General features: G+C 47.9%; 1 protein-coding gene across 5 annotated transcripts in view; it reads right to left on the reverse strand.

Moving 5' to 3' along the window:
• Positions 1 to 7,395: 7,395 nt before the first annotated feature.
• Positions 7,396 to 23,240, reverse strand: part of ARHGAP35 (Rho GTPase activating protein 35) — an 849,836-nt gene continuing 833,991 nt past the window's right edge. For all 5 annotated transcript variants that reach the window (XM_069644573.1, XM_069644572.1, XM_069644575.1 and 2 more), the window contains one exon: positions 7,396 to 13,546. In XM_069644573.1, the coding sequence (XP_069500674.1) occupies positions 13,213 to 13,546 (334 nt within the window). In that variant the 3' untranslated portion in view covers positions 7,396 to 13,212. The remainder of the gene's footprint in view (positions 13,547 to 23,240) is intronic.

Raw genomic sequence — 23,240 nt, forward strand, 5'->3', positions numbered from 1 at the left:
TGCATAGGCTCGAAGGGGGCCCCCACGAGCCTCATCAGTACCACATTGAGTTGCCATGCAGGGGCAGGCGCCTTCAATGGCGGGAACGATCGAAACAGTACTTTGGTCACACAGACTAGTAAAGGAGTTCCTCAAAGAGAAGACCGTCCCGGAGACCTGGTGTAGCAGGAGATAGTCGCCAGATGCACCTTAATAGAGCCGTGCGCCAGCCCCGCCAAGGACAAGTACGGAAGGATCTGCGGGGCTGTGACCCTCAGGGTGTTGATCTTCTGTTTCTGGCACCACGTTGCGTAACGTTTCCACTTGTGCCCGTGGCACTTATGATTCGACGATGCTCTGGCCATGACAAGGACATCCCTGCAGTCCACTGGCAGCTCGTACCCATCGAAAGCCAAGGATGCAGGAGCCAGGCCTTCAGGTTCAGCGATCAGGGGTCGTGCTGTATGATTGCGCCTCCTTCTCTGGTGAGCAGATCCGTGACCACTGACAGGCTTAGAAGATACAGGTACCATAATGAGTATCATTCTGCATCGACACCGTTTGAGTTGATTTATGACTCGCAGCAGGAGAGGCAACAGAGGGAACGCATACAGGAACAGGCCTCCACACGGGAACGAAAATGTGTCCCCCATGCTCCACGGCTGGGTAAACCTGCTGGCAAATCTCTAGCATTTGGTGTTTGTTGCCGTCGCAAACAGATCGATCAGGGGTCTGCCCCATCTGAGGAAGAAGCTGTCCATTTGATCCTGATGAAGTTCACACTCATGCGAAGAGCTCAGCTCCCTGCTAAGGGATTCCGCAATGGTGTTCTTCACTCCCGCCAGGTGAAACGGAATGAGGAACATCCCTTGGGCGACGGCCCAGTGCCCCAAGTTCTGCGCCTTTCTGGAGAGCGCTGGGGATCTGGTGCCCCCCCTGCTTCCTGATGTAGAACATCATGGTGGTATTGTCAGTGAAGACCCTCAACACCTTGCCCTTGAGGGACGGAAGGAACGACTTGAGGGCCGAGAACAGTGCCCACAGCTCCAGGATATTGATGTGGAGATCCCTCTCCTCCGGTAACCATAGGCCTCTGGAGTGGAGACATCCAGTGTGGGCTCACCAGCCCTTCGGGGAAGCATCCGTGGTGCCAGTCACCTGGTATGGGGCCTCTGGAAAACCGTGCCCCCGGTGATGTTGGAGTGCACGCGCACTACCTTCTCGCTCGACTTAACGCCTTGTCGAGAACAATCTTGTCTGTAAAGCTTCCGGACACCTGGATCCACCCAGCGTCCAACAATTCCTGAAGGGGTCGCATCCGCAACCTGCAGAGACAGATCAGGTAGATGCATGACGACATGCCGAGCTGTGGCGATCCTCATTGTCAACAGCTGTTGCACCTTACCCAGCATGGCCTCTATCCTTACTTCTAGGGGGCCAGCAGGCAGAAGACCGTGTTGAGCCTGGCCCCCAGGAACAGCACGCTCTGCAATGGTATCAAGCAGGACTTTGGATAGTTCACGGAGAATCCCAGAACCGTCAGCAGCCAGACGGTCTTTCTGTGTGTTTGATGGCAACTTCCCTTGACTTGGCATGGAGGACACAGTCGTCGAGGTATGGGTACACATGTATCCCTTGTAGACGCTGATGGGCCGCCACTGGTGCCAGGCACTTCGTAAACACCCTGGGCACCGACTTCAGTCCGAAGGGCAGGGCTTTAATTGATAGTCCTCCAGATCCAGGGGCGTCCGGCAGTCTCCTTCCTCCAGTTGGCCGAGCAGGTGCTGCAACGTGACCATACTGACTTTTTGGGACTTGGTACTTGAGGCGCTGCAGGTCGAGAATGGGCCTCCAGCCCCTAGTCTTCTTTACCAAAAAGTATCTGGAGTAGACCCCTGAGCCCCGGAGTCGCTTTGGAACGAGCTCCATCGCCCATTTTTCCCATCATGGACCGTACTTCCTGCATGAGCTGGGGGATGTGCTGCTCCTGCCGGGCCAATGGCGGTATCCGCGGACACTTTTGCTGGAATTCTAGAGTGTGTCTGTGGGCGAGAGCGTCCAGAACCCATCTGTCGGAGGAGATCTCGCCCCCTCGCTGACTATGACCGCCAGCCAGCCTCCCACCAGGGTGCATGGGTGGGGGCCCAACATCCTGGCCGGTTAAATCTTGCTTTGGGGCCTGCATGCCACCTTGGGAGTGACATCAGCCACCTCTGAAAGCCTTAAGGGACCCCTATAGTCCCCCTAGATTGTGGAACGCGAAGGCTGGCGGTACGAGGATGATTCCTGCCGAAACCCTTCGACAACCTGCCGCAATTTCCTCCCGAGGCACGAAAAGAAGGACGATGCTGATGAAGCGTGACAACGGCACGGTCCGTCTCCGTCTTAATGGCTTGCAATGATTCGTCAATGCCCTTCCCAAAGAGATGTCCCTGTCTAAGGGCATGTCTAGGACCCTCATCTGAACTGCCTGCCAAAAGTTGGTGGCTTTCAACCAGCTACGACGACTGAGGCAGACACTGTTCTCAATCTGTCAGAACCCTGTGTCCACAATGTCCAGGGCCACAGTGATGGCTTGGCCCGATGCCACTTCGCCCTTTGGAGGATCTCCAGCACCTCGACCAGTTTGTCGGGGAGAAATGACAGCAGCAGGGCCATCTTATACCACGTGTCTGGCCAGGATCGCAAGTGCATTCGCTGCCTTGACTGTCGTTGCCGCTGAGTAGATCATCTTTCTACCCACGGCGTCCAACGTCTTCCCGGGGGAACAGAGGCTGAAGATGAGGGATTTGAAGACTGCTTCCAACTACGACACCCAGTATTTCTTTTCAAGCCGGTCTCTTGTCGCCGGGGCTGAGGCAGGATTTCTCATCAGTGCCAGGCCCTCATCCCAAACGTCGTCCAGGAGAGGCACCACCAGAATGGTCTTCCTCTTGGCCTCAGAATTGTTAAAGGAAACCTTCCTTCTTGATCTCTTCTGGCGTCAACTGGAAGAGCTCAGACACGCAGGCATCCATGGTGTGGAACGACCCCACTTCCTCCGGGGGAGAAGCCGTTGGCGGCGGGGAAACCCTGCCCTCGTCTATATCCGTAGTCAACGTGTTCGTTCCCTGTAGCCTGGGAGCGTGAGGGGGGGGGCTATTGGTGAGGTGGAATAGGGTGCTATATTCTCTTTTTCACTGGCAAGGGCCCCAGTACCGCCAGCATCCTCTTCTGGATCTCCGGCACCAGTGTGTGGAGAGTCGAAAGAATGTCCAGCAAGTCCCTCGGAGGTGTCGGGCGGGGGGAGCCTTGCTGGGCCCATTCCTGCCGCCGCCTCCGTCGTCCCCCTCAGCGTTTCCGCTGTCATCGTTCCCAACATCCTCTGGGCACTGTCTGGGTCCCCTGGACTTGTTCAGCCCCTTTCTACTTCAAGAGGGCTGCCATCAGATCCACCATCGAGGATGACTTTGCCTGGACCACCTAGGCCTTCAGGGGCAGGTTGGACACCTTACCCTGCGCCTTTGTCTTCTCCGGCTTCTCCCGCAGCTACCCTGGGTTAGCAGATTTCCTCTTTGAGGAGGAGCTGGAGCAATGACTGGAGATGGAGGCAGACGGTGAAGATGAGCGCATCCTGCTCTTCTCGGGACCTGCTTGCGAGGCAACCCCGACGGAAATAGACTTGCGGTGCTTGGCCTGGTCTCGGGCCCCCACAGATGGAGCGCCCTCAAAGCACTTACAAGCCCGCTCGTCTGACCGGCCGGTCGTGGGTGAGGCATGCCCCTGCTTGCCACATAGGGTAGAAGTCTTGGTGTTGAGCCACACCGCCAACCTACCGTGACAATCCTTGATTGTGTGCTTGGAGAAATCAAGGCGGATTTCACAATCTGCTTCTTTGTGGTCCGGATGGAAACAGAGGCACTGGGAGCGTTTGTCCTCCACAAACACGTTCCTCAATCCACAGCTGGAGCAGAGCTTGAAGAGGAAACCTCCATCCTGCGACATGGTCTGGCATGCGGTGTAAGCTCGATGGCCTTCTGGAATCTTCAATAAAACTTGACGATTCTTGCCCTTGAGTGGCGATGAAAGATGCCAACAAACAGATCCCCGCTTGCCTGGCAAAAGAGCCAAAGAGCAGGCTCTATTTGACAAAAATAGGAACTTTTTATCGAAAAAGTGCAAAAACGTAGAAAAGCTCTGAGCAAAACATGAGGACTCCCAACACTTGAACGTGCGGTAAAAATCTGAAGATGGCTGCCAGAGGAGGGGCTTAGCGAGAGGGCAGTTTTTGGCTGGGTGAAGTAGGACCCAGAGCTCAGTGTTTGGTTTATTGGAGAAAGACAGTTTGTAAGTGAAAGTGAAACCTTTATCTTTTACTGAGGATTCCCAGCCTGACAGGGCATATTCATGAGCATGTGAATCCATGCCAGACCCCATGCTGCAGAATCAGCCTAACTGACAACAGGCTGAGAAGGTGGAGGTGAAGCAGGTCGGTTGAAGAGTGTACAGACCGCAAAGTTGAGGACTTTGTCGAGAGGAGAAAAAGCATTGTTGGGATGGCAGGAGAGTAGACTGGCACAGTAGTAAAATCGAAAGAGTACTAAGAGGAGATTAGGTACTGAGCTGTGTTGAAGGGAAGACAATGTCTTATTTTTTTGATGTTGCATGGATTAAATGTGGGCGCCATGGCAATTTTGGAGATAAAGAGCCAGAAGTTGATAGATGGGTCAAAGACGACACCAAAGTTGCGAGCAGAAGCTGAGTATGGAAGGTAGTCAGCATAGAAAAATTGCAGAGGAGGAGAGGAAGAGATAGCCTATTTGGAGGGGAAGCAGAGAACGTCAGTTGTAGTGGAGTTGAACATTAGCAAATGAGATGCCACCCAGTATTTGATAGAGAGCGACAGACATTTCTTTACCATAGGTCATCAGTTCATCAGATAAGGAGGGAAAGGAGACAATCTAAGTGTCATGAGCAAAGAGTTGATAGGGAAAGGCATAGGAGAGCTAAGTGCCAAAAGCAGAGGTAAAGAGTGAAGGGAAGTGGACCAAAGACAGACACTTCGGGAACATCAACAGAAAGGGAGGTGAGTGGGGCGGTAAGGCTGCTCCAGGACACCTGGAAGTCTCTGTGGTGAGATCTGAAGCAAATCAAGCGAGGGCCTTGTCCCTGATGCCTGGGAGAGTGTTGAGAGGTCAGAATGGTTGGTGATACCGAAAGCAGCAGAGAAGTCGAGAAGAAAAAGAATAGATGAATGGTTGGCATGATGAGCAGAAGAGATTTAGTAGCTGACATTGAGGAGAGCTGAATCAGAGTGCAGAGGTCGGAAGCCAGATTGAAGAGGGGCCAGGAGGTGGTGTGTCAAGGAACTCAGTCAGTTGAAAACTACATGTTCTAGGATTTTGGAATAGTGAGGTAGAAGAGAGAAAAGATGGCAGGACAGCTAGGATCTAAGACAGATTTCTTAAGAATAAGGATGACAGTAACCGACTTGTAGGATGATGGAAAAGTGGCACTGCCAAAAGAAGTTGAAGAGGGATATAAGTTATCGACCAACACTGGGAGCTACGAGTTTCACTATGCGGGCACATGAAGGGTTATCCCCAAGGAGAAGGTCAAGAAACTCATCAGTGTTAGTGGGGGCAAAGGAAACCAGTGTCGATTGAGAGGTGGGTAGAGGCTGTGGAGCAAAAGTGAGCAGGTGGGGGTATACAGACGGTAATTAGAGGGTATTTTGAAGTTGGAAACGTTTCAAGCAAAGCCAGGTCGTTAGCAGAAAGAGTAGAGGACATGGATGAGGATTTGGGAGAGAAAATTAAGTTGAGGGATTTTTTGGAGGCGACTAGGGTGAGAGGATGGAGACAAAAAGATAAGAAGTCACAAGAGCAGAGGAGTAGTTTTGAAGAGCATTTAGTTAAGAGTAGGAGATCTGAGGAGTGTCTAGATCTTTGGCAAGTAGCAAGCTTTTTCCTCATTGTTGTTTTCAGGGTGCAGATGGTAGGTATAATCCATGGCCATGGAGGGGAGGGTTTAGTATGTAATGTAGCAAGAGGGAAGTGAGAAGAGAAGTGAGTTAAGAGCAGCTTTAAAGTTAGTGAAGGCTTTATCAGTGGATGGAACAGTGAATTTTGCATTGAAGGAGTCTTGTGTAGTTCAGAGAGGTAGATGAGGAATTTGGAGGATGGAAACTTGTGCTTGATAATGAAGTGGTAGATCGAGAGAGAGGAGTGGAAGTAGGGGTGAGATGGAGGCAAAGGCTATGGAATGATCAGAGGGAGGAGCGGCGGCAGAGAGTTGAGAAGATAAGAAGGTCAATGGAGTTACCATTTGAATGGGTGGGCAGAGTGGACAGGGGAGTGGTTAAGGAGAAAACAGCTGAAGTCAGTGGATAGAGCGGGGAGGTTCAAATCACTAGTGACAATTAGGTGATAATGAGGAGGAAGGGAGTTGATTAGTTAGGAAATGTGGTCAGTAAATTGACCAGCAGGACCAGGTGGCCAATAGAGAGAATATGAATGCCATAGGATGCAGTGATTGCGGGGTTAATTTGTTCGAAAGAGGGAGCAGTAGCAGGACATGGGGAGTAGGACAGATAGGTTTCGAAGACACAAGCAGTCCTACACCACCACCCCTAGCAGTTGTGCAGGTAGAGTGGGTGAAGTTGTAAGCAGGGTCTTGAAGGGCAGCAAGGGATGCAGAGTCTGTGGGCGAAATCTGGGTTTTTGTAACGGTAATAAGGTCAAGAGGGAGAATGGTAAAGAAGGAATTGGAGGTAAAGGAAGTCTTGTTACACAGACTGCATTCCAAAGAGCAATATAAAAAGAGAGATGTAGAGTCCTCACGAGTCAGCTAAGGCCAGGGGACTGGTAGTCTACCCATATCAAAGCACAAGGATCCTTTTTAACTTTTCTACATCGACTTCTGCAAGAACTGATGCAATACGCGTACCTGAGTGAAATGGACTGAACATCACAGAGCATGTGATATAGTTCTAAAAGTGTTTCTCATGAGTAAAGTACATCAAGTTTAACCAAGTACTGTGAATTTGTCCATAACCTCTCCCCCCCCACACACACACACACACACACACACATTTGCAATTTACTGTGTATACTGCTTACTAAACTGTTTTGCCATCTAAAGTCGTAGGTAACCAATTCTGGTGTTAACAAATTATTGGGTATGTACGTTTAATAGTGATATTACTTACCAGGTATGGGTCTCCATATCATGAGACACTCTGGCCAAAAATATTCAACTCCATGTAGCAGTTTAATGTAATGTATATTTGCACTGAAAAGCACACCACAAAAACTCAGTTGCAGAAAAAGTCCCTGTGAACGTGAAGTCATACTTTCTGCTTTTTTTGCTTAGGGAATACTTCATAGCATTAGAGCATGCACTTGGTCATCTGAAGCAAGGTGGTCAGTAGGAGACTTTTTTTAAACAAGATTGATTTTATTAACTATGATACATGTCACATTAAGGCCTTAGTTTTTACATCATTCCCATTGAGACAATTACAATACTTGGCAGCAAATACATGATTCTCTTAAGCCAGCGGAATAGGCTCTAGGGTCGAGTCTCACACTGTCATGCACTAAGTGGATTGGCCCAGAAAAAAACCATGAATTGTTAAAATCCTCTTAAAATAAATGTAAAAGGAATTACAGTCTATCACCAATTGCTAAGGGGTGAATTGGCCATCCCACCGCCCCTCCCCCCAAAAAAGCCTTCTTACATAGATTTTACTTGCTTCGGCTTGCTGCTACACCCAGTCGACATACTCTGTTTAATACCGTTAATATGTTCTTTGAACTCAAAATATCAGTTAGTCAACATATATAGAGACCAATTTAAAAGTCCCACAGAATCAGTTTGAACATGCCTTCCAAAAAGGAGTTTATTCGCAGATGTCTGAAAAACAGTTTAAAATGTACATAGGAAAATTCAGTTTTCTCCTCTATTACTTTTTAAACAATAACTTATGCCTGGCCAGAACTACATTTATAATACAACAAGGTGGTTGTATTTTAGTTTCACAACAGAACGTTTCTTTCCCCCTAAACTATAAGGGAAAATCTAGGACTACAGGCAGGTAGTGATAAAAACCAACAGACGGCCAAACCGCCCTGAGATGAAAATGGCTCCTGGAGATGAAAGGACAATGCCAGGTCTGAACTTCAATAGATGGGAATTCCAATGACTAAAATCTGGGTTGGGAACTCCTGAAATACGTCCAACCTTCTCCCTGTTTGTGGTGCTAAGTGAGCTGTAAACTCTGGTCCAGAATAATATGGAATGAGCATAGCTTTGAAGAGAGGTATGAACCTAAAGTGGTGCACAGACCAATCTGAGCAATGAAAAGCTAGAACTAGGCATATTGGCCTAAACCAGCACACAATTCACTCCTGAAACCATCAGATATGTAAAGAATGAGACAACATGGCATGCAGGAACAATTCTTAGTAACTGGTTTTGAGGCATTTCTACTAAGTAGTATTTAGACAACCTCAGGAACAATTAGTGTCTTAGAAAATGTGGTTAGGACTACCTCACAAACACTTAGTGTCTTACTCGGCTTGGAAAATAATAGGCGTTTAAAATTGTAGGGTGATGGTTAGGATTTAGGGTGTAGATAGCACAAGGATTAAACCATGCAAATATTCTTTCTATGGCGGTCACAAAGTTTTGCCAGTCAAACAGGACCCAGCATTTCTAGTTCTTTTCATAAAAGATGCAGCTCGAATCTCAACATGTGTTACAGGGTTTACCATAACTATGATCCTGTGCTTTTATTGATAGCCCCATGATGTTGACTAGCCCCACCAGTCTGGGTAGGAATAGATGACTTTGGAACGAACCGTGATGTTGGAAATCAAAGCCAAAGACTCATTTGAAGGCAAAACATTCAGTCTTCTAGCACAAACACAAACCAGGCAGCACTCTGCTGCAGTGAAGGATAGATCAGACCTTAAAATACTCTGCATTCTGCTCCCTCAGCCAACACTTAAGAGCAAAGGTATACTCAGTCAATGCAACTTACTAACAAAACGTGAATGAAAAAGCCAATATGTAACCCTCACTCATTCAGATGACCAGGAGCACCCACCACTCACAAACAGCCAACAATGGTACCAGAAAGCAAGTAGGGAGCGTGAAGATGGATCTAGTCTCATTCAAAGAAAAAAATAAATAGTTCTTTGGAAGAAGCTCAGTGAAAACAAGCAACAGGAGACGCTTCAGAAAAAGAACATACTGTAGGGGTGTAGAGAATTTAAAACAGCGCAAGGAAGTCACATTCAATAGAAAAACAAAGGAACATCCTGGTAAAATTTACAAACTGGGGGTAATGAGAAGAGTGAGAATGCATACCTTCTTTCGGTGCTGGGGCCGTTGAGTGAAGAGAAAGAAAAAAAAAATCCATTTCTCAGAGGATTAACAAGAGAGAAGGTCTTGCACCAGAGAAATGCCAAATATAATTTCTGTTCTCTGGTTTCAGTTATTACTACCAACGAAGTACTCAACGCAGGTTGTCATCCCATCTACCAGACCGTTTTTAAGACAATCACTTAATATTGCGTGCTTCTTGAATAAGGCTCTTGCAGCAATCCAGACACATTTGATAATGTAAAAGCGAGGATAAAAATATCTTCATTGAATCCACGGCATATGAGATTCTTTACAAAGGGTCTCCTCCCATAGAGTATATGGGTTGCCCACATCTCACTTCACTGATGTCCAAAACTATTAGAATTCAGAAACAGGTTATAGCAAGGATAACTTGAAAGTTTCTATCATGTGAACTGATAAATCCAACCAATACTCACTGTCCTTAGCTGAAGAGACCAAGCAGCGTGAAATGCCCCTTACTACTAACCCTAATTGGAGGCCTGGTTTTCTTACTTAATTTTCAATTGAACTATAAAGAATGACTGCCAACCAAACCACTAACAAGGATTTATCTTATACTGTTCTTTTTTCACCATTGTAGACATGGAAGCCTAAAAAAGTACATCCAAACTGAGTAATCAGACAAACACAAAAACATTCAACAGTGTTCTGAATAATCCAAAACGTGCACATCTGTAGTGACTTGCCTTTAAACCTCCAGCTGGGCTTAGATGCACATACTTTCGAAGCTAGTACCAACTTTCAGCTTACATTACAAAAACACCCATAGTTGGAAAACCATTTTCGAATCCAGGGTTTCAAGTAGATACTGGCATTTTGATATTCCCAGTCCAATGAATTCCACTCAAGAGCTCATTGTTGTTCCTACTTGATATATCAGATGCCTGCCCCACTAATGCTCTAAGACCATGAAAAAAGTGACCCACTTAGCTTATTATTGCCAACTACAGTAATTCAGTAACCTTGGCCAATAAATTACATGGCCTACCGAAACACAGGTCATTCGTTCCCAAGATCAGGGTAAAGTAGGTCGTCAAGTCTTCATTGCCAAACTCTGGAGAACAAATCTGAAATGCCTGGCTACACAAAAGCTTCTCACATTTAGAATCTACCTAGCCAATCAAGCATTTCACTCAAAATATAGTACCTCAAAGCCATTTGACAAATCACTGAAAATGTAACAGCTTGCCCTTTTGCCACATCAATATCCTGCTTCCAAACATTAATCTACCCCTAGACCAGTTTCTGTGCGCTGCCCTGGATTCTCCTTCTATGGAGGCTACTGGCATTTGTACAATTCCTAACTAGACGTTATTCAGATCCAAAGAGAAGGCCAGAAACAGATAAGAACGTCCCTACATTTCCTGGTGATCGCTTGAAGACCTCAAATGTACAAGTACCGATAAGAATGAGTTCTAGAAATCATCCAGTATTTAGAGAGAACGAAGGCTAGAAGAGAAGCTGGCACACATCCAAGAATCTCACTTCTGAAAGTTCTTTTCGATGAAGGAGTGGAAAATAAATAGCTTAATTGATGGAATAGAAAAAAGTATCAATGATGGAGGCACATGCACAGAACGATCAAAACATTGAACAGCTGTGTCCATACCACAAGGTGCACAGCCCTGGAAGAAAGAAGCAAAAATGTATTCAACAGTCATCTCCTATTTCCTGTATAAAGTGCAAACAAATTCACAAGTGCCAAAGATTCCAGACAGTGTGTTCTCTGTACCAGAATGTTGTGCACACTTCTTTCTCTTAAATGTGAAATCATGAGCCGGGTTAGTGTCTTACTCGCATCATAGTCAGGCTTGCCGACAAGATGTGTTTACAATCCAGAGATAGGCGAGCTGGCCAGAAAGGGCTTTATGGGACTACCTGGGGTATATTGCAGACAAGACTGGCCATGTGCATCTCCCCAGTGGTGCAAATAACTTCAGCTTAATAACTAAGTCAGGCTTGCCGACAAGATGGGTTTAACAATGCAGAGATAGGCGAGCTGGCCAGAATGTGATAGCCCTGGTACCAGAATGGGCTTTATGGGACTACCTAGGGTATGTTGCAGACAAGACTGGCCAAGTGCATCTCCCCAGTGGTGCAAACAACTTCAGCTTAATAACTAAGCCATGCTAATGTGTAGTCAATTTTAAGCCCTCAGACATGTAAAAAGCCTAGTAGATAAAGAAACTCAAATGGTGGGCAGAAATGCATTTTCCAACGTGCATAATAACAATTCACAAGAATCACAGCCTTGCACTCTACCATAGTGGCAAGAGACCCTACTTATCACTAACCCCTTTTATCATGAGGCACAATAGTAGTGGGATATTGCAGTCTCTCTCGCGCAGTATCACACACACACACTCGCGCAGTATCACTATCACACACACACACACACACACACACACACACACACACACACACACACACACACACACACACACACACACACACACACACACACACACACACACACACACACACACACACACACACACACACACACACACACACACACACACACACACACACCCCCCCCCCCCCCTTAGTGTCAACAATAGATAAAACTTCCAATCAGACAGTTAAAACAATCAGCCTGACACACCACTCAGTGAAACTGAAACTTTCAAACAGACAAGTGCCCACAGTTTTATTGAAGAAAATACTGGTATTTTACCAGAGCTTGTTGGAGATGGGCTCACTCCATAGAAGGAAACCTTGCCACTTCCGGGCTGTCGGAGCCATGTACATGCACCATATGAGTTAAATGGTCATGCTAGAAACAATTATGCTCAAGGGACCAGAGTACACTGTGCATGTACAATGCCCTATGCAGTGGACCCAAAATGCTTAACGCCTCATACTGTAGTAGTGTATCTATAGTGATGCCTTTTATGAATTCTCAGAATTTCCCTCCCATTCTACATATAAGTACATAGCAAATTTAACGTGGTTTCAATAATTAGAAAGCCACAAATGTATTTCTTTAGTCACTAATACCCCTATCCCAAGTTCATTGTGTAAGTGCTAATGGTGGATATGTGCTAGATGACACATGTAAGGATTTCTGTAGACAAGCTTGGTCTTGACAGAGCTGCATCTTTTGCTCTACCGACACCCTCTTGACATGGCCAACCTTCAGCTAGGGAAAGCAAAAGCCTAAATCACCTTCATCTCTCAGTGGTCCCTACCCCCCCCCCCCCAGCTGACACTGCAGGTCACAGAACATTTGAGAATCATGTCAGACACAGGATATTGCGAGCACAGTCCTCAGAGCTCACGCTGACCCTCCAGTACATGTTGCTTTATGAGCTTGCTGCTTAGTAGGATTGGTCTTGCAGAGGGCAATGGTCCCTAGACTTGTGGAATTGTTTAAAAGTGTTGTTGGAAAAGCCTCAAGGCCTAAGCAGGCTTTTGCTTCACCATCTTCTTAGGGCTGCGGCCACTCCACAGGGTGCTTCTGCTCTCCCAGAAAAGGTTGATTAAACTGCTGCTTAGAAGCCAGCGATCTCAGTCCCTGAACAAAGTTTGGTAGTGTCATAGGAATTCCTGCACTTTGGACCGATTGTTCAACAGGGGTGGGGTTCCTGACAGAGGCAAGAATCCAAAAGCGGCTTCCCTGCTCAGAACGTGCTGTCATTTCACAAGGTCCTGCCTCTTCATATCAGACGGTCAGCCCACCACGCTGCCTTCCACAATGTTTTGCATTAAGAGTGGAATGGTGGAGACAAAGGTGGCATTAGCATCCTGGGGCTAGAATACCAATCATTAGTCTATTCAAATCAAGACGATCTTTCCATCCCCTTGCCAAGTTCACAGTGTATGCTATTCAGCCCATAGCTAAAGTGGGAGAGTTGGCAACATTGGGGACTGTGGTGTCGGTGGCGGGGACTGTGGTGGGGATGGCTGCATTGTCACTGGAGTCGCTACGCAAAAAGGGAGGCTTGAAGCATTGGCGGAGGGAGAACTTGGTGTGGCACCTGGTAGATCTGTGGGTTGGCGGTTATAAAAGAAGAAAGGGCACTGCTGGATAAAGAGCTCAATGATTGTCTGGTAGGTTCGAGTAGCAGTTAGGGCATCCATGGTGGTAAAGTCTGGCCTCATGAGAGTAGGCCAGAAGCAGATGGACAGATTTTCACTTGTCATCAGGTTAACTTTATTATGTTGACTGACCCTGCAATACAAAAATACAAAGTCAGACTTGTATGTCAAGAGATGAAAAAGCAACAGCAGAGGAAAAGTACAAATTAACTGAACAATCAGATCACAGTTCGCCTGCAACAGAACAACTTGCATAACTATGGGCATGCAAAAGGAAAGCTTACCTGCAACTAGATCACCATTGTTGGTAACTTTCAAAAAGTCTTGCATGCTCTGAATATCGCTGTCGGGCTGGTAACTCGCTGCCGAGGATTAACAGCAGTTCTGAGGAAGACCTGTATCTCTTTGGTTTGCTCACCCCACCCCCCTTTGGAGTCTCCTGCCCCTTGGGTATTCAGGCAAAGAGGAGTCGGCTCTGCTCTAAGAGGACATCTTCAATTATAGAAAAATGTCCCACAAAACCATCAAAACGAGGATCAGGCAAGGGGAGGCAGTAGGGTTGCATGTAAATCTATGAAACATACAAACTGTGGAGGACTATATCAGAAGTATAATTTAGCATCAGCTTTTGCCTTTTCATAGATTTACACAATTTGAATACATTACAACATAGTACAACAATAGATCACTAGCCAAGGAAAGGAAGGTGGGAGAACTGAAGTTCATCTCATTGTAAGAGGTTCTACAGCACTCCACGTGCAACCATCTCCTCCTCGTCTGTCAAGACAGTTTTTAGTCAAAGTTCAGAGTGCTAAGAAAACAGCTGCTTGGCAGATCTACTGTAATGATAGGATAGCCTACGTGGCACAGACTCGAACACTACTCTTTAGAGGTCTATGTATCATGAGCAAAGGTAATAACCTAAGAAATCCATCTTGCTAAACCCAGTTTGCAAATCGACAATCCCTGAAAACCCAAGCTAAAAGCTACAAAGAGCTGCCTAGTTTGCAAAAGTCTTTAGTCTTATGAATCCACCACTTGTGAGTATGCTTTATGTCCACTCAGCTGGGGACGAGTAAAGTAATAAATGAAGTAATACATTAAGTAATAAAGAACCACTGGGTCTTAAAATACCAGAGGTACAGTCCACTGATGGCAAATACCTGCCTCTCCCCCACTCTCCTAACAGATATAATGGCAATGAAAATGTTCACTTTTTAGGTGACCGACTATTGCCTGTTTTGTGCTTGGTGTGAAATGGCTGTGCCAGGAGGGAGGTCAAAACTATACAGAGCTACCAAAGAGGTGGTATTTTGCAGACTGGACGATGCATCCTAATCAGCTCCCTTATGTATTCCTTCACAATTCTCCAAGTAAAGTGATCGATTTACAAAGGGCCTGTAGAATCGAGATATTGAAGTCAAATGAAAATTGACTTTAGTAGGAGATATTCCTGCCTTGGACAGGAACAGCAAGATGTCAATATTCTGCATGGGAGGACGGAAAGAAGAGGGCTGGTGCTTGCTTGCTCATGCACAGCATACCTTTCTCCTCCATGCTGCCAGATGATGGCCGTGGAGCGATGGGCTGCCTGTGTACCTGTCGCAGAGCCAATGCCATGGGCAGAGTGTTTCAGTTGGGTCGGGTGGTGTTGGAGTCTGTTGAAGCTCAGCGGGGATGGAGTCAGGGGAAACAGGAGCAGCGACTGCAGCAAATATCCTTAGGTGTGCCAAAGGTGCAACACACTATGAATGCACCATTTAAGTGGTCCAAACTGCAGTTCTCTCTGGCCTGCTTATTCTGTGTCTTGGAGGCTGCTGGCTCGACTAGGCAGAGCGTGGTGCTTTATTTTGGACGTATTGGTTGTCGAGGTACCCATAAATAATATGCTGCAATAATCGAGTTTTGAGAGGATCATTACTTGTATTAGTGAGACAATTTTTCGGAGATGGGAACGGTCTACTCAGCGAGATACAGCTGGATGATGTAAAGGCATTGATGTGTCTAGACGTAGATAGGTCCGCTTCCAGATGTACTCCCAATATTTTTATCGGTTTCAGAACAGGGATAGATGCGTCATCAATACAAAAAAAAGGAGATGTCATCCAAGTGTTTGAGGCGGTGTGGGGTGTCAATGATGAGGTTTTTATTCATTAAGGCACAAATTGTGCGAGGCCATCCAATTCTGGATTGTGCTAGACTGCATTGATTTTAAGTTACCATCACCTTTAAGCGGGATGATGATTTGCAGATCATTAGCGAAGTTGGTGTAGATAACTAGCATTAAGGAGATCAAAAAGGGGTTTTGTATAGGTATTGTAAAGTGGGGGAGAGAGAGAGAGAGACATGATCCTTGTGGAAGGCCTAGCGGGTCAGGGATAGCATCAGCTACAGAATCTCCTATGAGACCGCTAATAAAGGAATTGATCCACCAAGTTGCTTCAGGGGAGAAAAACAAGTTACTTACCAACTGTAACGTTCTTTCGACTGGATGTTCCTCCCACGTATTACTCATCTTAGAAATTTGCATCTTCCAGCTTGCTGCTGCTTTGGAAAAAAAAGATTTCCCTATTCCGTCATCCACAGTATAAATGGCTCGAGCCACGCATGTTAGCCTCAGTTCTGTTTTTACGATATTAGTAGCCGCATCAGTTGACCAGGCTTTATTGACCTTTGGTTCGCAAGGAACTTGAAGTGCAACTGGTGTAAACTGCACAGCGGGGTAGGATGGGAGGGTCGATGAGTAATACGTGTGTCAGGGCCAAAGCCAAGACCAAACCAAGACAAAGGGTGCAGAGGGGCATGGTGGGGGCTGTGATGCACGTACAAGTTGGATCCAGAAAGCTGTACCCATTTGAAAGGCTGCTGTGCCCCTTTTGCAGAAAAGCAGCCTTCAAAAACTACAGCTCCCAGCAGAAGCAGTCTCCTGCCTACAACTCCCAGCATGCTCGGGGGCGCCACGAGCCAATCAGGAGTCCAGCAGGGTGTGGCACATCAACGCGCATGCGCAAGCCCCGAGGCACGGGGCTTGCGCTTGAGACTTCGGAAGGAGAGGACGTGCAAAGCCCAGCTCCTCCAGAATCAGTCGCGAGGGGCCCCGCCCCGCCGGAAAAGCAGTTCGGCCCCTCGCTCCTGCAAGATAAGTCTTTAACCCATCTTGGGGAATCAGAGGGATCGGGGGAGAAGCGCAGGGGGCTTTAGCCCGCAAAACTCCTAGCCCCTGCGCCTACAGCAAAGATAAGTGGGCGTGTCCTAGGCGCGTCTCTACCCGCGCTAGCATTCGTAGTGGGGAACCGAACCGCACCGTGTGTTCCCGCCTCCTGGGACCAGGGAAAACTCGGCACACGGGAGGCGAAAACACATGGGCAAAAGTTACCGCGGCGGTCTGAAGGAAGACCCCTGTGGGAAGTAACATTGGCATTCTTTCCACATCAGGAACAAGTGGAAAAGCCCCAAAGAGTGGCAAACTTTGGCACACTCTAAAGCCCACGATTTTGAGCCCGGGTGGCAATTAGAATGTTGTGTGTTTGTGCGTGTGAGGAATGAATGAGAAGGTTATGGGAATGTAGAGGCAACACCCTAACTTGTGTTATTTCTTTTAGCTTCTTGGACCAGCACTGAACGCTACGGACCTGCCACAAGACTTGACGGCTTCATCACGGACAGGACACTGAAACCCAGAGCTAAGTTTGCATGCCAAGAAATGCTAATTAGTTGTGGACAGAGTTAGGTGTATGGTTTAGACTTGTACGTTATTGAGCTGTGAGGGGGCCTAAGTCTGACTATGTGGAGGTGGTGTGCAAATAACTACTTGGTACCAAGTACAATCCAAAGTGTGCAACAATCAACCCTTCCATTCCCCGTCCTATCCACAACCTCTACCCAAACCTCAATCCGGTTTCCCTAAAATCCCCCAACCTATCCAATCAACGAGACCCTAACCCTCCTTCCCTGCTCTGGTCCGGGTAGCCTGCGTAAGCTTCGACTTGCAGGCTCCACGACCATAGTGGGGGTGGTTGGTACTGCGTCGCTCCTGCGCCTAGGACCAGAGTGTTCTGACAGAAGCGCAAGCCCACGTATTTTCCAGGCGCCTGAGCGACACAGCCAACCCTCACAACAAGTCATGGAAGAGATTGCTAAAGCCTTGCAGGATTTGCAAGGGGAGTTAGCCGCATCCAGGCAAGAATATGCAACTTTGTCCGCGCAGGTGCGGAATCTAGCTGCCCAAGCATCGCCCTTACCTGGTCAACCGTCTACCCCGGTACAGGTACATGTAACCCCGGAAGCCATAGTTCCCCTTGCACCTCCAGAGAGATATGCAGGGGACCCGCAAAGATTCTCTACGTTTTTGACCCAATGTCGTCTCCACTTTCTCACCAAGGCATCAGCCTTTCGGTCTGCTCAAGCACGTACAGCCTTCGTGATATCGTACCTTACAGGGGACGCCGCCTCTTGGGCAAATCCTTTGGTTCAAAAGGACGATGCTGTCCTGTATGACTGGGATGAGTTTCTAGGGGAATTTGAGAAGATCTTTAACCGACAGGCAGCCACCCTCTGCAAGGATCGGGAACTGCTGAGTTTAAGGCAAGGCAATAGGGAACTGGTGACTTATGTCACGCAGTTCAACCGGCTAGTAGCAGAAGCCGAATGGCCCAGAGAAAAGAGGATGTCCCTATTTTATCAGGGGTTAAAAGACGAGTTAAAAGATCTTATAGCTCAGGTTGATCCACAGCCAAGAGAGTGTTCGGATATGATCAACTTAGCCTTGCGTCTTGACCACCGCTTGGCGGAAAGACGAGGCGACAAGAGAAGAGGAGAATCTCGTCCTGTACCACGGTTAGACCAGTTTAAAGGATCTCGTGGGACGGTGGACAAATCTGAGGGGGATGAGCCGATGCAAATCGGCTCCATCCGGGGCCCCCTAACAAAAGAAGAGAAAGAGCAGAGAAGAAAAGATGGGGTCTGTATGTATTGCGGTAAGGCTGGGCATTTCGTTCGCGAATGCCCCGCCAAACCAAAAACCCAGGGAAACGCCTTGGCTCGTCGGTAGTGGGGGTCACCCGGCCGAGCCTAGTCAGCAGGGCCCCAGTTGCAGGCTATTCGAATCATGGCCCCTATATCACTCAGAAGGGTTGCTTAGAGTTCTTGACTAAGAGGAAACAGGTTACACTACTAATCGACTCGGGTGCAACTGGTAATTTCATCGATGCCCAGTTTGTGGGTACTTTAGGAATTCCGGTGCGATGTAAACCTGCTTCAGAACTGGTACATGCAGTTGACGGTACCCCCCTTAGTTCAGGTCCTGTTACCCATAGTACCTGTGTTATAATCCTTCGGTGTGGAGATGGGCATACAGAAAAGATTGCCTTTGACATTATTGCTGCCCCGCAATTTGGGCTTATCCTAGGTTTGCCATGGTTAAAGAAGCATGACCCTCACATTCAATGGACCTCAGGATCGATAGACCTGAATTCTCCATATTGCAAAGAACATTGCTTAAAAAAGGCTTTGCCGGACATACGCTCCGTCTGCATTGCTAACAGTCAACCAGAGGTACGTCCTGAAGATCTGCCTCAAGAGTATGCCGACTTTGCGGATGTTTTTAATAAACAGGCCGCTGAGTCTTTACCTCCACACCGGCCCTTCGATTGCCGGATAGACCTGGAGCCAGGAGCGGTATTGCCATGCAGCCGCATCTACGCTTTGACCGAGGCTGAGAATGACCACCTCCGGGAATACATAGCATCAAACCTCAAGAGTGGTTTTATTCGGCACTCTAATTCTCCGGTTTCGTCACCTCTGTTCTTCGTACCGAAGAAGTCTGGGGAGCTCCGGACTTGTATTGATTACCGCGGAGTGAACCGGATAACCATTAAAAACCGTTATCCGCTCCCTCTAATCCCAGTACTTCTAGACCAAGTCAGAGATGCGGTCATCTATACCAAGTTGGACCTTCGAGGCGCATACCACTTGGTACGGGTACGTGAAGGAGACGAGTGGAAGACCGCCTTCCGAACCAAGTTCGGATTGTATGAATATCAGGTCATGCCATTCGGCCTCTGTAACGCCCCCGCCGCCTTTCAACATTTCCTGGATGAGGTACTTCGGGAATATTTAGATGTATGTGCTGTTGTGTACATTGACGACATCCTCATCTATTCCAGTAGTCTCCAGGAACATGTCCGACATGTACGTGCGGTGTTGCAAAGGTTGCGAGAACATCATCTTTACGCAAAGCTAGAAAAGTGCGAGTTTCACTGTACCACTGTGGAGTTCTTAGGTTATTTCCTAACTCCAACCGGCGTTCAAATGGATACCAAAAAGGTGCAGGCAATTTTAGATTGGGCATCCCCTGCTAATGTGAAGGATATACAATCCTTTCTAGGTTTTGCGAATTTTTACAGACGCTTTGTTAAGAACTTTTCAGCATTGGTTACTCCAATCACGAAGCTTCTTCGTAAGGGCTGCCCGTTTGTTTGGGATGCCTCAGCCGAACAGGGTTTTAATCGGCTCAAAAAGGCCTTCACAGACGCTCCGGTACTAAAACACCCAGACTTGTCCAGACCATTTGTGGTTGAAACGGACGCCTCCAGTTATGCTTTGGGGGCCGTTCTGTCCCAAAGGGATCCAATGACGGGTTTGTTACATCCGGTGGCCTATTATTCTAGAAAGCTGCTGCCAGCCGAGGTGAATTATATCATCGCAGATCGAGAACTGCTGGCAATAAAAGCAGCATTTAGCGAATGGCGGCATTATCTGATGGGTGCACGTCATACGATAACAGTAATCACGGACCATCGAAACCTACAATTTATCAAAACCGCCAAGACCCTGAGTCCACGTCAGCTGCGTTGGGCCATGTATTTCGCGGAGTTCGACTTTATCATCACATATAGGCCCGGAAACAGCAACCAGAAAGCTGACATCTTGTCACGCTATCCCGAGCCGACAGTTCGAGAGGCGAACCCCACGCCCCAATCAATAATTCCTCCCGCTCATATTATTGGGGCGACCTCTGATTTCTTTGAAGGAATTCAGAAAGAATTCTCTATGCAAGAACTACACCATTGGTGCAAACAGGACCCTCGGAATGTAGTTCTTGCAGGGCTTCCCTACCACGCTCATGCTCTGTATTTGCCTACTGCGGCACTCCGGGAAAAGGCCATGTTATGGTGTCATGATTCATCCCTTGTAGGTCATCCGGGAAGGTCAAAAACACAAGAGCTGGTGGCTAGATACTTCTGGTGGCCGAAGTGGCGACAAGATGTTCAGCAACACATATTGAAGTGTGACACCTGTGCCCGCAATAAGGCCAGTCACCAAAGACCTGCAGGCCTTCTGCGTCCTTTACCAACTCCAGACGTACCATGGCATACTGTAACCATGGACCTCATTGTGGATCTCCCGCCGATACAGGGTTACACGTCAATATTGGTTGTAGTAGATACCTTTTCAAAAATGGCCCATTTTGTTCCTTGCAAGGGAGTCCCAACCGCTAGTGCAATTGCAGAACTCTTCCTGCAAAACGTCATTCGCCTACACGGGCTTCCACACCATGTTATCACTGACAGAGGCCCACAATTCATTTCACGATTTTGGCGTGAGTTTTGTAGGATCGTTGGGATGGAAGTCCATTTGTCATCCGGGTATCATCCCGAGACTGACGGCCAAACCGAGCGTGTAAATCAAGGGCTCGAGCAATACTTGCGTTGCTTTGCTACAAGCAGGGAAAACACTTGGGTCCAGCATACTTGGTTAGCTGAACTAGCCTACAATAATGCCTTACACACGTCCACCAAAAAGACTCCCTTTTACTGTCTTTATGGACGACATCCACGTATTCTTCCCGTGGCTGTCCCATCCTTAGAAGTGGAATTGCCCACACTAGCGGGACAACGGATAGAAATTGAGCAAGTTTGGAAGGAGGTACAAGGTAATCTCGTTAGAGCAAAAAACTCTTATAAGTATTATGCAGACAAAAACCGCCGTGCCAGTCCTCCCTATCGTGTGGGTGACAAGGTGTGGCTTTCCACCCGCAATATTCGATTGGATGGTCCCCGGAAATTACAGCCCCGCTACTTAGGCCCATTCCCGATTGTACAGATCGTGAATCCAGTTGCAATTCGATTGGAATTACCCTCCCAAATGAAAATTCATCCCACATTCCACACGTCCCTACTAAAACCTGCCCCGCATGGAACTCCCGTTAAAAAAACCCCCCCGATAATTGTTCACGGGGAACCTGAATATGAGGTACGTGCAATTTTGAACTCCAAAAAGAGCACGAACGGCCAATTGTATTATTTAGTGGACTGGGTGGGGTATGGACCTGAAGAGCGCTCGTGGGAGCCTTCACATCACGTTCATGCTCCAAGATTGTTACGCACTTTCCACAAGAATTATCCAGATAAACCCGGAGGGCCTACCTTCCGTGGGAGGGGGAGTGCTGTCAGGGCCAAAGCCAAGACCAAACCAAGACAAAGGGTGCAGAGGGGCATGGTGGGGGCTGTGATGCACGTACAAGTTGGATCCAGAAAGCTGTACCCATTTGAAAGGCTGCTGTGCCCCTTTTGCAGAAAAGCAGCCTTCAAAAACTACAGCTCCCAGCAGAAGCAGTCTCCTGCCTACAACTCCCAGCATGCTCGGGGGCGCCACGAGCCAATCAGGAGTCCAGCAGGGTGTGGCACATCAACGCGCATGCGCAAGCCCCGAGGCACGGGGCTTGCGCTTGAGACTTCGGAAGGAGAGGACGTGCAAAGCCCAGCTCCTCCAGAATCAGTCGCGAGGGGCCCCGCCCCGCCGGAAAAGCAGTTCGGCCCCTCGCTCCTGCAAGATAAGTCTTTAACCCATCTTGGGGAATCAGAGGGATCGGGGGAGAAGCACAGGGGGCTTTAGCCCGCAAAACTCCTAGCCCCTGCGCCTACAGCAAAGATAAGTGGGCGTGTCCTAGGCGCGTCTCTACCCGCGCTAGCATTCGTAGTGGGGAACCGAACCGCACCGTGTGTTCCCGCCTCCTGGGACCAGGGAAAACTCGGCACACGGGAGGCGAAAACACATGGGCAAAAGTTACCGCGGCGGTCTGAAGGAAGACCCCTGTGGGAAGTAACATTGGCATTCTTTCCACATCAGGAACAAGTGGAAAAGCCCCAAAGAGTGGCAAACTTTGGCACACTCTAAAGCCCACGATTTTGAGCCCGGGTGGCAATTAGAATGTTGTGTGTTTGTGCATGTGAGGAATGAATGAGAAGGTTATGGGAATGTAGAGGCAACACCCTAACTTGTGTTATTTCTTTTAGCTTCTTGGACCAGCACTGAACGCTACGGACCTGCCACAAGACTTGACGGCTTCATCACGGACAGGACACTGAAACCCAGAGCTAAGTTTGCATGCCAAGAAATGCTAATTAGTTGTGGACAGAGTTAGGTGTATGGTTTAGACTTGTACGTTATTGAGCTGTGAGGGGGCCTAAGTCTGACTATGTGGAGGTGGTGTGCAAATAACTACTTGGTACCAAGTACAATCCAAAGTGTGCAACAATCAACCCTTCCATTCCCCGTCCTATCCACAACCTCTACCCAAACCTCAATCCGGTTTCCCTAAAATCCCCCAACCTATCCAATCAACGAGACCCTAACCCTCCTTCCCTGCTCTGGTCCGGGTAGCCTGCGTAAGCTTCGACTTGCAGGCTCCACGACCATAGTGGGGGTGGTTGGTACTGCGTCGCTCCTGCGCCTAGGACCAGAGTGTTCTGACAACGTGGGAGGAACATCCAATCGAAAGAACGTTACAGTTGGTAAGTAACTTGTTTTTCGAATGGATTGTGACC

The sequence above is a fragment of the Ambystoma mexicanum genome, chromosome 2p (genome assembly GCF_040938575.1).
Source record: "Ambystoma mexicanum isolate Mex_15411 chromosome 2p, UKY_AmexF1_1, whole genome shotgun sequence".
Lineage (NCBI taxonomy): Eukaryota > Metazoa > Chordata > Amphibia > Caudata > Ambystomatidae > Ambystoma > Ambystoma mexicanum.